The 14,787-nt window shown below is 43.9% G+C and overlaps 1 protein-coding gene across 1 annotated transcript in view; it reads right to left on the bottom strand.

The window, feature by feature from the left end:
- Positions 1-3,256: 3,256 nt before the first annotated feature.
- STAT1 (signal transducer and activator of transcription 1) overlaps positions 3,257-14,787 on the bottom strand; it is a 41,986-nt gene continuing 30,455 nt past the window's right edge. Inside the window, exons 19-25 of the mRNA XM_058711027.1 lie at positions 14,105-14,154; positions 13,298-13,392; positions 12,097-12,242; positions 10,091-10,276; positions 8,961-9,036; positions 7,964-8,066; positions 3,257-4,414 (exon numbers count right to left, since the gene is read on the bottom strand). Coding sequence (XP_058567010.1) covers positions 4,400-4,414; positions 7,964-8,066; positions 8,961-9,036; positions 10,091-10,276; positions 12,097-12,242; positions 13,298-13,392; positions 14,105-14,154 — 671 coding nt within the window. The 3' untranslated portion in view covers positions 3,257-4,399. The remainder of the gene's footprint in view (positions 4,415-7,963; positions 8,067-8,960; positions 9,037-10,090; positions 10,277-12,096; positions 12,243-13,297; positions 13,393-14,104; positions 14,155-14,787) is intronic.

The following is a 14,787-nucleotide window of genomic DNA, read 5'->3' as shown; positions in this document are numbered from 1 at the left end:
TGCTATAATGTTAAGCCCTGCAACATGTGGTTAAATTGAGCTATGCGTATATACATCTGCAGATAGAAGCAGGACATCAGTGCAGGGGAAACAAACAGATGAACAATACCAAATATAAGAAATTAAATTATTCTTGATACGACATGAGTATCTTATTTTGGTGGAATTTTTTTAACGGCTGGGTAATCTTCCTAATTTCACTTGCTAACCCTCATAGTGAAATGAGTAAATTCATGAGTCATACACCAGATAAGCACAGGGAAGCAGCCCATGAATGTGTTAGGTGGTACTTAAAAAATGTGTTAGGTTAGGAGAAGGGGTATTTTGTAGTTATATAAAGGATGTGATTTACTAGAAGATTAGGGAAGGTATGTGTGTTTTGGGACGGGAAGGATGAGAAAATTAAGTCCGTTTTTACAAAGGGGCAAAGATTGGGCATTTTATTTCTATTCTGGAGCCTGAACCTGATTCCAGGCCTCTACGCCTTCCCCCAGCTGCCTCTCCACATGTCTTTTAAAGAGTCTACTGGAATTGAGTCCGACAAGCAGTCGTGGTAACAAAAGATTGCTTCATGTACACAAAACAGGGAAAGGCTGCAGACACACCAACACTAGGGTGTTCAAGTGGTGTGATGGCATTAAAAAATATAGAATGTGCATAGTTTGATAATACAAATTTGACAGCTTCTTGTCAAAGGTACCATTTAGGTACTTTTACATTTGTATGCCCGATATAAATTTAAGAAGTCTAAAACTGCTTAAGTATGTTCTTTTTTTTCTAATTGGTCAATCTTGTAAGATGTTTAATTTCTCAGTATAACATACACATAACCTGAGGCTGGTTCACCAAAATTTGGAAGCTTCAGTGTGATCGACTGTATCTTTTAAGAGCTATATAAGGGCGCCTGGGTGGCTCAGCCGGCTAAATGTCCAACTTCGGCTCAGGTCATGATCTCACAGTTTGTGAGTTTGAGCCCCGTGTCAGGCTGTGTGCTGACAGCTCAGAGTCTGGAGACTGCTTGGGATTCTGTGTCTCCCTCTCTATCTGTCTCTGCCCTTACCCCACTTGTACTCGGTCTCTCTCTCTCTCTTTCTCAAAAAAAATAAACATTAAAAAAATTTTTCGTAAGAGCTATATAAATTCATGTTAGAAGGTTCTAAAAACCATTATTATCTTTAGCCTTCCTATAAGTGCTTTAAATGCCATTTCTATGAAATTGTGCATATTTTTATATAACATTTAAGTTATCTTCAGCTTTTGGCCATGTCTGCTTCACAAAATCTTAAGTTTTCATGAGACGCTTGTACTAGAACATATCCAGTATCTCAAAACATCTTAAGTCCCAAAAAAGCGGGGTCTTAGTCTGGTTTTGTTTACCAGTGTTTCTCAAAATCTAGAATAGTGCTTGGCTCATGGCAGGTGTTCACTATGTATTTGATGAACTAATAAGTGAATGAATCTTAACTAACCAAAAGAAGCCACTCAACTATATATCCCTTACCTTGGGAATAGCATCCTAGTTCAAATAGTTGGTACCACAGTTTTCAAAGCAAATTCTAGTTTTTCCTGTTTTCCCTGGATTAGTCATATGTGAAAGGAGTACTCTGTTCATTAAGACTTAATATTCCATTCTAGGTCATGGGCAATAAATAGATTTCAGTCATTTAATGCTAAATAAATAGCTCAATCTATTTATTGCCATCTCTGAAATCTCCTCCCTTAATGTATTAGGAGAAATTTTTCCCACGTGGTACATGAAAGCTCTATGCTTAGCAAACCCTCTACAAATACATAACTATATAAGAAGTACTCTTAAAACACACAAATATCCCTAAGCCAGGATCTACATGGTGGTGACTCGTTATAACGCTCAATTATATAAGAGTACAAACTTCTGTTGGCTAGGCAGGGCCTTAACTACTGTAGAAATACAGTTCTCTATGTTTATTACGAAGAAACTTTATATTTCCTAGATGTAAATACTGCAGATGCAGAGATGAGAACGGTCCTATCTGTTATGATGCCAGAATTCAGTCTCCACCACTCTTCCCTGACGACTCTTCAGATAATAGTTAAGTTTAACCTGCCACATTTATGTCTAAGTGGCGATTATGTCTTTCATTACACTATTTTTTTTCTGGCACACGGTGCCTTTTACTTTGAGAAGGTCATGGCTTTCTAGTTTCCAACATCTTTGGAGAAAAATGGCCCCTTTTGGCGTGGGCGCAGTGACTCCTCAGGAAGAGCTAGCTCCTCCAATCCTGGGATGTGGGGCTGAGATGCAGCTTTGGAGACAAGCCAGAGTCCCACTTTACATGTATTTTTAAGTTAAAAACTTGTATCGGCAGTACCAAAATTCGTTTCAAAATAACTGCCAAATGATTCGTGCATTTGGAGGCAGCTGTGGTCAGCAAGACTGGAGCACTTTTTTTTTGTTTGCTTTTTATGGTGCACACTGCAGCTTATTCCAATAATGCCTCCTGCCTGCTGTCTTCCCCTGTCCCTTCCGCCACCGCGGTTCTGACTGTGAGCAGGCTGGGCAGGGGCAGCGCTCAGGAACACGCTGTTATTAACCTTGCTTAAAAATAAGAACTCACACGTTTTTACGTTTAATCATAAGTAGGAAAAAATGAGAAAAACATCAAACCTGTACTTAATGCCAGTAACTTTTAAAATCTTCACGCCGAATGCCGTTAATAAGAGACTAACAATCGAATTTCAATACTTGCTAAGAGTAAACAAAACCTCTGGGCTGGCGCAGTAAAATGAAACCGTGCCAGGTTGCTCTCCAAGGGCAAAAATATACCAAATAGTTAAATGCCAACAATTAGAAAAATACCTTTGTTAATGTGCTCTTCTGTGTTCCTTCCTCATTTCAATTTAAAAAGTCCATGCAAAGCCAGCCAGACTCATGTGGGTCTTATGTAAAAACCGAGAGGAGGAAAGCCCCATGTGCATATTGTATTAAACGCAATACGTGAACTTTGGTTTTAATTTTAAAAATAGACTTCAAGAAACTTCGTCCCCCCCAGAACAATATGGCATTTTCACACAACAGTGTAACTGTGGTGGTGACAGCGGGGGAAATGAGGGCCCGGCTACAAAGCCAGCAGTGTGTGAGAGTTATCTGGAGGAGCCTGTCAGACCCGCCCTGCTCAACCACTGACCTGTGTCAGTGCAGGTGAAGGAAGACGGTAAATGACAAAACACACTTCACAAAACATCAGAAAGCAGTCTAGAAAAAGCACAGGAGAGATAATGGAACCATTTGCAAATGTATTTGTCAGAGACACACATTTATCAGTGAAAAACATGCAATTCTCAATGCAGTTATACAGGACGAGTTTTCAAATGATTTGATTCTCATATTATCTCTGGTTAATTATTTGTCAATTACTATTTTTTCTTCCAGATTTGAAAAGTTTATGCCTAAGACTAAATACCAACTAATAACAATAAAGACAAATTAACCCATTTAAGAAACATGAATTAAATTTCTGAGTTGGTCTTAACTTCAACTTTTTGCATAAAAACAGGATTTTGCCTTGAGAGAGCTGTTGTTAACAGCCTGGCTCCCTTGAATAGAAGTGGGAAGACAATTTCATTTACTAGGGACCATGATAAAGGCAGGAGATAGGCAGCTTTGGATATTAAGGTTTAAACAGAAAAAAACTACTTATGAATTTGGAAAATATATTTCCTTCTACTGATACTAGCCAGTAACATCATGCCATAACAAACAGAAAAGCAAATTCTCCCAAGAGAGAGAATTTGCTTTTAGCTTTAAATGGCTAGTGTGGAAGAACACAGCTTGTATCCCTGCGTCTAGATACAGGATGGCTACCTTTGGTAAACAGTTTATGTACTTCTATTCAACTTAGCTTTGAACTATTCCATAGGAAAACCAATGGAAAACGTCCAGCCATATTTAAAGCAGAGGGAACAAATAAGAGTTCTCCAGAACAGGAGTGTGCCAATCCTACATCAAGAAGTTCCCTATATGACCATGTGATCTATCCAACAACCTGTAACAGCTGGGCATGGACTTTGTGCACAGCATTTACTAAATGCTACTAAGCCACCCCACCCCGCCTTTTCCCAAAGGATTCTCATTCTAGTCCTCATGTTTTCAGTGTTATCTGGATATTTTTCATTTCTAAAACCCACTCTATGGGGAGGGCCTTTCAATTTTACCTTTCATAAGATGCATGAAGCCCTTCAGAGTAACAGACGTTTGTGAATTAGGGAAAAATCCACTTGCTATCAACAGGTTGCAGCAAATTTGTTCACCTTTGTTTCATTTCCCTAGAAACACAGGATGTGAAGGAACAGAGTAGCAGGAGGGAATCACAGATGGGAAGGAAAAATGTCGCCAGAGAAGATGAGAAAAATTCATGGTCTATACTGCATTCATCTGTGAAAAGATAAAATGTGGTTAAGTTTATTACACTGCTCTCATGAAATGCAGATTCATTTATTTAACACCCCTTGTCTGTTCTACAGTGGGGTAGCAAGCAGGAAGACACTTTGAACAGCAAATAACCACCATGGAATTAGAGGGCCTTCAGCATGTGCTATCCACCCTTTTTCCTGGACTAATCGAGACCTTTTTTATCTAAGCTGATGGATTATTCCTCTGCAGCCTGCCGGCTTAATTCTGTCAGTTCGTCCAGGCCACATAAAGCTTTCTGCTGTTGTGCAAGTCTGGGGGCAGAGCAACGTGGCAAATCTGCTCGTGTAAAAACAGGTGAGGCAATGCTGCGCGCTATGCCAGAGGGAGGACGGGATGTGGGGGAGGTGGTGAATCTCCTTAAAGGCCACGCAGTAGGAATGATAAATGAATGTCTTTCAGGCACACACTAGAGAAGCAGAATTATTAGGAGTCCCTGCGCCTCTTCCGCCAGTGCCGCCTGGCCAGCTGCACTGAATGGGGCCCCTGTAGTCAGTATGCTGCTCGCCCAAAGAACACCAGCCTGCCACTGACTTCCATCTCAGCTCCATGCTGGGCTCTCCCCTTAGACCAGGCACTCTCCGCTGGGGATGACTCTGTCTTCTGGCAATGTCTGAAGACATTCATGATGGTCACGACTGGGTCTGGGTGTGTCATGACCCACAACTAGTGGGTAGAGGCCAGGGATGCTGCTGAACGTTCTACAACAGCCACGCCACCCAACACCAGGAAATCATGTGGGGCCCAGAATACCAACAGAAACACAGGACTAGGGGCGCCTGGGTGGCTCAGCCGGTTAAGCATCTGACCTCGGCTCAGGTCACGATCTCATGGTTCAAGCCCCACGTGGGGCTCTGTGCTGACAGCTCAGAGCCCGGAGCCTGCTTTGGATTCTGTGTCCCTCTCTCTCTGCCCCTCCCCTACTCTCTCTCTTTCTCTCTCCCTCTCTCTATTCTCTCAAAAATAAATAAACGTTAAAAAAAAACCCACAAGACTAAACTGTTAAGCATAAAGGTACGCTGGGAGGAATAAATCAGGTAACATGTGCAATACCTAGTGTGGTAGATGGGAAATAGCAGATGATTAACCAATGTTCCTGTTGTACTTGTCAGCTTTGACCAGAGGCCTCTAGGAGAGTAGACTGTTTCTCATGTAGTCCCAGAGGAAAAAGTTTATTGTACAGGAAATCCAGACTAAACAAATAAGTCATCCTGCAGAAAACACTGGTGCTCTGTCTCTCTTGGACAATTTCCTCCGGAGCCTGCACTGCTCCTGTTCCTGATCATAGTCCAGAGCTGCCGCCTCCAGACGTGGCGGAAAGAGCCAGCTCTCAGAGAGGGAGCTCCATTTCGGAGCATCTGCCCTCACGCCAGGAGACGCTGAATGGAAATCGTGGCCACGGGTGAGGACAGATGATGTGAGACAAAACTTGGAGAGTAATCCAATTCTTATTTTGTCTAGCCAGTGCCATGGCCATATTATAGCCTCTTCTAGTTCTTTTGGTCTTCTAAAGATTTAGGCTGGAGGTGTGTGTGTGTGTGTGTGTGTGTGTGTGCGCGTGCACGCGCATAAAATAGGTTTATTTCCCCCTACAAATGGAATGAAGGAAATCATCTGGAATGGCATGGAATGGCCATGGGGGGTCATCCAGAAACCATAAAACCATTTCCTGGCATTTATTGAGAGTATTTAAATTGCTCTGACAGTATCATTCCAAGAGCAGAGAGAAAGCAGTCACACTGCTTGAACAGAGTGGGGCAACTAATCCATCTTATTTTCTCAAGGTCAAGGGGAATAATGGTGATGACAGAGTCGGAGCTCTGGCTTCCAAATCCCACACACAGGCCTCTCACCCAAAACCTACTCAGTCCTGTGCAAACAGCTTCTCTATGGCGGATGTTTTGAATGAAACAAAGCTCTGCTTTTTCTGGGAGGCATTCCAGGAGAGTGGACAAGAGCATGCACACTAGAGACACATTGGGTGGATTCAAATATTCATGCCATCATTCACTAGCTGTTTGATCTTAGTCAAGTTATACAGTTTTGGGGAGTGGGGTGGCTCTTTACCACACTGTAAAAGTGAGAATAACAATAACACCTAACTCGGAAGGTGGCTGTGAAGTCTGAATAAGTTCCTACCTGTGGAGTGCCCGGTACACAGTAAATGCTTAGTAAGTGTCACCTATTAATGATGGTCACGATGATAATGTAACTTGCATAGGAACAACAAAGAAGGTGCAAAAGAAGATCTGCCATTTTGTGGTGCCACCAACAGATGGTACATCCTTGGAACAGGGCTTTATACATATTGTTCCATTTCTGTGTCAGGCTCATAAGGCACTTTTTAGCAGAGTCGGGGAATACCTTCCAACAGAGGGTGCATCCTCGCACATACAAAAGGTTCATTTTACACATGCCAACAGGAACAGAAGTGACTTTTTGTCATTCTCAACAATCAGGAAGGTGTAAGAAATTACAGTCCCTGAAGATTTTATCCCGTGCTTCTTCAGGTGAGAAAAAAGGACCAAGAAAAAAGTTACATTCCAGAAACTTGACTCCAAACAGGTGCTACGGTCACACACACGCATTCCCTGAACGCGTGGCTGAATGACCCTGGGCATCTGAACAGCGGCCCCTCTGCCCCGCTCTCCTTTGCCTTCCCTGACCCCCTCCCTTGTTACTGAGCACACGGTCTATGCAGGCCCCAGGTATGCGGTGATGAAGAAATGATAGCAATAACTCAGAGAGGAGTTTTTTAAAGGATTAAACACATGTTTAAAAACACACTGGAATCGCTTCATGTGGGAAAGAGCTTAAAATTAAACACCATCAGCAAAATTCCAGCCAACTGAAAAAAGGCTTTAGGAGGAAGGATTTCAGTCTGACAGGCAAACAATACTATTTGATTTACTGAAACACTCTCCCAGAGGGAGATCCTCTCTGTTGTGGACAGCCCTGTTCCTATTGTGGTCACGGCACTCATAACTCTGTCACTCCTGGAACGGTCTACTCCTGGCAGGGGTGAGCCATACAGATTAGCTCTCAAGTGTGAAGCAGGTGAAGCCGTTTCATCGCTGCTGGCGAGGCGTCTGTCATTATGGTAGCCACCAAGGGCCAGTCCTCTCCCTTAAGAAAAACAGCACTTCTTCACCCAGACACAGCACTGAAGTAACAGGCCGGAGGAAAACGGTTTCTTACCAGAGAAGTCTTAGTTCCTTAATATATGAAGAACTTTACAAGGACAACTTGGAAGGGCAGAAGGGAAACTTTTAAATATCTGAGATGCCATTTGGTTCTCGGAAGGGCAAAGAGCACCGGGAACAAGGCTCCCGGGGACCACGTGGCCCGTGTAAGCACACCAGGCTCCGACGCGTCACGCAGATCTAGAAAGCGCCCTGGCTGGCAGAGGCCCCTTCCAGCATGCTGCGGACAAGCCGAGGGTCTGCGGGCGCCCTCCCCGCCTCACAGAGCACGCGGTCCATGAGCGCGGAGAACACCCTCGCGGGTACTCACCATAGTGTCGAATTCTACAGGACCCACTATCCGAGACACCTCGTCAAACTCCTCAGGAGACATGGGGAGAAGATTGTCTGTGGTCTGAAGTCGAGAAGGATGACTAAAACGGGGAGAAAGGAGAAGGAGATGTTAACGTCTAGAGGCACACTGGGACACCTCGTCCTCGGCCTGCGACGGAATCATCACTGGACACTTTCAGTTCAGCTGAGTGCATACACTCGGATGGTACCTCGGGAAAAGCACGGATCGTGGGAGGTTCGCGTCCCCAGCCCAGCCCCTTGGGAAACGTACGGGACTCTAGAGATGTGAGTGGGAAATAGCCAGACTGGACCCTGTGCCGCTTCTGCCTGGTTGGACCTGTGTGGGAGCGTGTGCGGGGTGTCACCCTGAGAGGATGATGCCTCGGGGCGGCCCGTGGCCCCAGAGGCACCAGAGAAATGTCTGGGGAGTCCCTCATCCCTACCTTGAGGTTTGTATGCAGATAAAGCTGCTCCAGAGTGTTTTTACATGAAGGCTACATCCATTCACCCCAAGACAGTGCTGCAGGCCAAATAACTGACAATGACTTTTCCAAATTTTTTTCTACCTTTTACAAAATGAAACAACAAAATAAAAGCAAGCGGAAAAAGTGTATCTCAATCATCACTTTGGCCTTTCCTCAATTGAAAAAAACTACTTTCCCACTCTGATCAATTTTTGTTCATTTTATTTATACTTTTTCAAAGTATCAGTTTGGAGGGAACTTATAAACCTTAAAAACAACCTTGGGTGGTTTTCTTTTCTTTTCTTTTTTTGTTTGTTTATAAAGGCAGTTTAATTCTGATAGGCAGTGACACCGGGATCTCTATTTAGGATCTTTCCAACAAGTCCGACCGTGGCGGCAGCAGCAGCAATTACAACGAAAAAGCAAAGTACAAGCATCTTCACCAGGCCCCAGCCAGGAGCAGGGCTGGATTGAGGTGTTTAAACATGGTACTCTTCTGTGTTCACTTACACTTCAGACACAGAAATCAATTCAGTCTTGATGTATCCAGTTCCTTTAGGGCCATCAAGTTCCATTGGTTCTGGAGCTGGAAGCAAACACATGGGGTACAGCTTTCCGTTAGCAGGCCTCACACAACAACAGATGGTCAACATTCTTTCATGAAAGTTTTACCATTTTTCTTGACGGTCAGGTTAGAGTGCCGTAACTTTAAGGGGTTGTGACTTCCCTGCCCGGGTCACCTGAAATCCTGGGGGGAATGTAGGAGCAAGTCAAAGGGAAGGGAGGGGAGCTCGGTACAGAAGTCAAGCTGAGAGGTTTCTCCTTCCCAGGCTTGACATCCTGCAGGAGTTGGAGCCCCAGACGTGTGAAGTTCTGTCTGGTGTTCTGGTCCTGGCCTGGCTGGTGTGATACACACAGCTGTCAAGGTGAAGCTGGGGGCGTCTTCTTCCCAAAGCAACTGTGCTAATATTGAGATGCCGGCTTCTAAAATGTAATAAAATTTGTTGGCGTGTTCCAAACCAGATCAGTCTAACTTGAACGTTCTGAAATGCAATTCAGTGAAGATGGAGAAGCAGGCGACCTGTGTTCTAAGCCTAGGTGTGCTCTTAACAATAATCACTAGAAATAATACGATCTAATAGATTAACTGGATTACCTTGAATGAACTGTTTTCCTTCTCCTGGGCCTTAGTTCCCTAATTTTACAGGAACAGGCTGGTAATAAACGAGTTGGCCGTGGTGTTCCTGCCATTCACCTCTTTCCATGTAGAAAAGGTAACAGTGTAACAAATACACAAGACCAAAATGGACTTTTTCGACACCCCTTAAAATAAGACGTTATTTGTTCATTTCTTACTGTCCGTATCAGGCCGAATAACATGTTTCAACTATGCTGGGTTTATACCATCTTTGGAAAGCCTGCTTGCAGCGATTCAAAAGAAAGTTCTGGGTTAATGACAGGGCGTGGGTGAAGTCTATGCAGGCACCGTGTACTTACAGGAAGGTAAGAGCAGTGTGTGTTATTAAACCCTGTCTCTAGCAAACCTTTGGATTAACAATAAAATGAGAACATAAGCACCAGGAATGACTGAACTGTGCTATTGCTCATCAGGGCAATGATTACATGCTTTCCCCACATACCTTCCTTTGGCCTGGAGTAGTATTTCCCAAAGGCATGGTCCTTATCAATATTTGGATACAGATACTTCAGGGGATTCTCTGGAATATTTTCAGCAGCCATGACTTTGTAATTGCGAATAATATCAGGGAAAGTAACAGCAGAAAGTTCTTTCTTCGTGTAGGGTTCCACTGCGTGGAAGTAAGGTTCTGAAAAGAAGAGCTCAGTGAGTCCCACGGACTATCCCAAAACACTAGAGGACAGAAACAACACATTGCAGAGTTTGTAGATTTGAGTGAACCTGGTTAGAACTAAGCACAGTAGAGGATTTACAATACAGTACGCCCCTCTACTTCTAAATTATAATCCTTTCTTAGAAACAGGAAAAATAAAGGCAGCCATTTACTTGCTAGTAATGCAACAACACTGCATTTGTCATCATTTGGTGAGATTTGTAAACCTGGCAAGGAGAGGATTATTAAACATCTTTAGCAGCCTGAATCTTTCATGATGCATCCAACCACAGGCAGAAAAATAAATACTAATTTGGCCACCTTGGCTCAAGTCACAGAGTAGGTTAATAAAAAACAATCTCACTTTCTGGTTGTTTTTCTTTTCAGACTGGAAAATGAAATTTTTTATTGAAATAAATGATGCCAATACATGGAAAACAATTTTTTAAACAAACAAATAAAAAAAAGACCCTATTTACTACTTTTTCTTCTAATCCTTACTGTAATAAACCAGTTTAATTCACTCGTGGACTTATTCGCAGACTTCATTTGAATCCTGCTTCCTAACTGATCCAGAAGCTCCCTTCTGGGTGCACACATTCCAGGGGCTGCTGGTCAGGTACTATGGGGACTCTGTTCTACAACTTCAGACTACGCGGGCACCCTAAAGCTCGCTAGCTGGTGCTGGCCTGCTTAGGCTTTCTGGTTGCCAAGGATGTCCTCCTCCATGCCTGCTTTGCTAGTTCCATCCCTCAGTCAGCTGAGGAAAGGCACTACCTGCAGACAAGGTGAAAAGGCAGCTTCTAATGTCTACTGCCTACACTGTGCCCTAACCCCAGCTTTCCTGTGTTTTTATTTGGAGAAAAAAAAAAAAACAAAACAGAACAAGAAAAGTATCCCATCTTGTTGCATCCTTCCACCGGATAGCAGAAGAGTCATTGGAACAAATCAGTTTTTCCTCCAGTCCCTCAAATACAGCAAACTATAAGCAACTGAGAAAAGGAACCATTTTGTCTCTGTCATTCTCCATCTCTGCTGTTCAGCCTCCTCCCCAGAAACCTGTTCCATAACGCGAAGGTGTTCGGGGCCTTTTAGCCACAGAAACCCAAGGCAGAGCAAAGACGAACTTGCACTTGCTCTGTTTGAAGGCAGAGTGGAGGGCTGTACCAGTCCCCAGGACCCCTCACAGAGCCTGCCTGCAGGTGTGCTCCCACATGGGATCCCCCACAGCGAGTTTGGAAGCATGTGCCTGTACAAAGTGGGTTTCCTCCCAAAACTGGTTGCCAGCCATGCTGACTCACATCCTTCATCTACAGATAACAACCCTGACGAAAAGAGAAGAACCTGGCCCGGTCTTTTATGTATTATTTTAAAAAAAAAATGTTTATTCATTTTTGACAGAGAGAGAGCAAGCAGGGGAGGGGCAGAGAGAGAGGGAGACACAGAATCCAAAGCAGGCTCCAGGCTGTGAGCTGTTAGCACAGAGCCCAATGCAGGACTCGAACTCACTAGCTACGAGATCATGACCTGAGCCGAAGTCGGACACTTAATCGACTGAGCCACCCAGGCACTCCTGGCCTTGTCTTTTAAAAGCCATCATTTCCACAGTATGTCCCAGGCAGTGAATCACAAACATTCATGGCAATGTATTAAATCCTATCTGGGAGGCTCAGTTGGGGTAAGTGTAGGATTTGTAATTTTATGTCAAAAGCTCATTATTTGTACAAGTTGATTTGCAGCGATGAGGAAGGACTTTGACGTGCATGGTGCTAATGGAGGTATAGGCCCTCACTTACCCCCTCCATTCTGGGACCGCTCCACCCACGTGAACGTGATGGCCCCTTCCCGGCAGCTCTCACTGAACCGCAGCAGGAACGTCCCAGGCTGCTGATCCTTCAGCAAGGCACGCTCTCGCTCCTTGCTGATAAAGCCCACGATACACCTGGGTGTGCAAACAGATTGAGGAAGTACTCTGAAATTCAGCCAGGTTTTGAATTTTCATGCTAACTTACAAGTGAACTAGATTACTGAAACTTGACAAAAGAACATAGGATAAAAATGTGTATTTTAGATGTTTTAAAACCCATTTAATTGACACTTGGGGATGTATTTCACTTAGATACTTGTATGCTTAAGTCTAAAAGAATCATTAACACAGTGCCAATAGGATGCTACAGATGATCAATAAATATTTGCTGGATTAATGAGCCTTTTATGTTTATCTGATGACCTTTTTTTCACTTGATGATTTTTACAGGCCATGAAAATGTCTGAATTTCTGCATCTTATATACTGGAGAGAAAAATTCAAACAATATATTTCTATGTTCTAGCACTTCTGACCAAGTTAAAGCCTTTGTTGAAGCATCAACTGACCCTGGAATAAGTTAGATAAAAACAACTCACCAAGTTAAAAAAGTTTTTCTTCTTTCCTAAGGGCAATATAGTACATAGGTACTTAAGAAATTTTGTTAAATGAGTGAACGCATGAATGGCACTAAAACATTTTTAATTAAATGTTAAAAATACATATGCATAATACTATGCATATGCATAAGTTTAATCTGATGAGGTTCCACTATCATGAAGCCCTGAAGGGACGGCCTGGAAGCATCCATTTCTGTGAGATGCACTCCAGTCTTGTCAAATAATGAGGTCTGTCCAGGTCAGGCCTGTCTCAGCCTTACAGTAAGGAAGTGTGTGCTAAAAATAGGTTTCAAAAGGGGCGCCTGGGTGGCGCAGTCGGTTGAGCGTCCGACTTCAGCCAGGTCACGATCTCGCGGTCCGTGAGTTCGAGCCCCGCGTCAGGCTCTGGGCTGATGGCTTGGAGCCTGGAGCCTGTTTCCGATTCTGTGTCTCCCTCTCTCTCTGCCCCTCCCCCGTTCATGCTCTGTCTCTCTCTGTCCCAAAAATAAAATAAAAAACGTTGAAAAAAAAAAAAAATTAAAAAAAAAAAAAAAAAATAGGTTTCAAAAATAAATCTATCCGTGGCCCTTACCCATCATTCCAGAGAGACAGCAGGTGTTTTTTAATGAGTTCAAGGATGCTTTCAATCCAAAGCCAGAAAGGAAAATTTTTGTCATTTATATTTTCCTGCAAGTGTACAAACGCACAGGTTAGGAACAAGGAAATTCAAAATAGTGACTTACCAGGCCTCTTCCCACCATCAGACTGGATTTTAATTTGCAAAGCCTGCCCAGCTGCCAAAACTAACGCTGTCCCCTCCAGAGCCGCCCCTCCCCTTATCAGCTTGCAGACACCAGGCTATTTCCTGGGCCAGGCTCTGCTTCCCTCTCTAAACTGCAGTGAACCAGCCAGGGAATGACCTCCAGGGTGAACGCAGAACAAAAGCTGCCCTTGTACTAGTAAAATGCAGTAGCCTGAGCTTGTCAGCACTGTCTGGTGACCCCAGTGGGGTCTGATTATTCCCTCCAACTGGTCCCTCTGCTTGAGCAGGGTTGGGGAAACTCATCTGGCCCATCGGGCTGTGCAAGCCGGCACAGAGCACACATTTCTCATGAACGGGGCTAAAATGCTGCCAGGCAAGGTATCCGTGTGAGTAAACACAAGACTCATTTCAGATATGAAAGAACGTTATCACACACACAGGCCCTTCCTGTCCGACTCACACTTGGAGACTGACCTTCTCCACTGAAGGAAAGTAAACAACTTGCCCAAGGGGTTCCATGGGCCAGAGACAAACATGCCAAAATAAGCACACAGTTAAATCACTACCACAGCAAAAACTACGAGAACCTCAACAGGGAGCGAGCACTCAGAGAGGGTACGACCCAAGGGCACCCACCTTACAGAACCTCGTCCACGGAATGAGACCATCGGGGCCAGCATTAGGACCTAGCCAAATAAAAATAAGCTGTTTCAGGAAACAAAACACTGATTCTGAAGCTTTGGTTACACTGATAGCTCTTGTATTTCCTTTCAGAGAAAAGAGCCAACACCCTAAAGAGGAAGACTGTATGTACGTGGTTGATATTCTCAGACACATTAACGCTAATCAACGATGCTTTCTGGAGAAGCCTCAGTCGTCCCTCTCAGTGCAGTATCCTCTCCCACTGCCTCCTCCTTCCTCAGCAGGCTCCTCTCCCAGTGGTCTTCCAGAGCTCACTCAAACTTCTAACTAAGACCAAGATCACCCCTAGGTGATCTATTTAACTGACACTTGGCTTTTCAAGCTTATCTTGGATATCATTTGGCACTTCTCTCAGCCCTCCTCCAGATGGGACATGGACTCGGGAGGCTGACGCAAATCAAAAGTCAAGGGAGAGAAATGAGGGGGAAGGAAGCCTAGGGGTTGCCAGCTACATGAATTAAAGCAGCCAAGGCTGTACAAGGTGGTGAACCCATCACCTCTCTTTCCAGAGAACCACAAATAAGCCTTTATAGGCAGAAATGATATGTCTTAACTCACACCAAATAAGGAAATGGAGCAATGTAATTTCTTACATCTTCTTAAATAGTGTAAGACCC

This window comes from Neofelis nebulosa, chromosome 2, assembly GCF_028018385.1.
Source record: "Neofelis nebulosa isolate mNeoNeb1 chromosome 2, mNeoNeb1.pri, whole genome shotgun sequence".
Lineage (NCBI taxonomy): Eukaryota > Metazoa > Chordata > Mammalia > Carnivora > Felidae > Neofelis > Neofelis nebulosa.
Note: the sequence above shows the minus strand (reverse complement) of the source record. Positions and strands in the feature narration are given on the sequence as shown.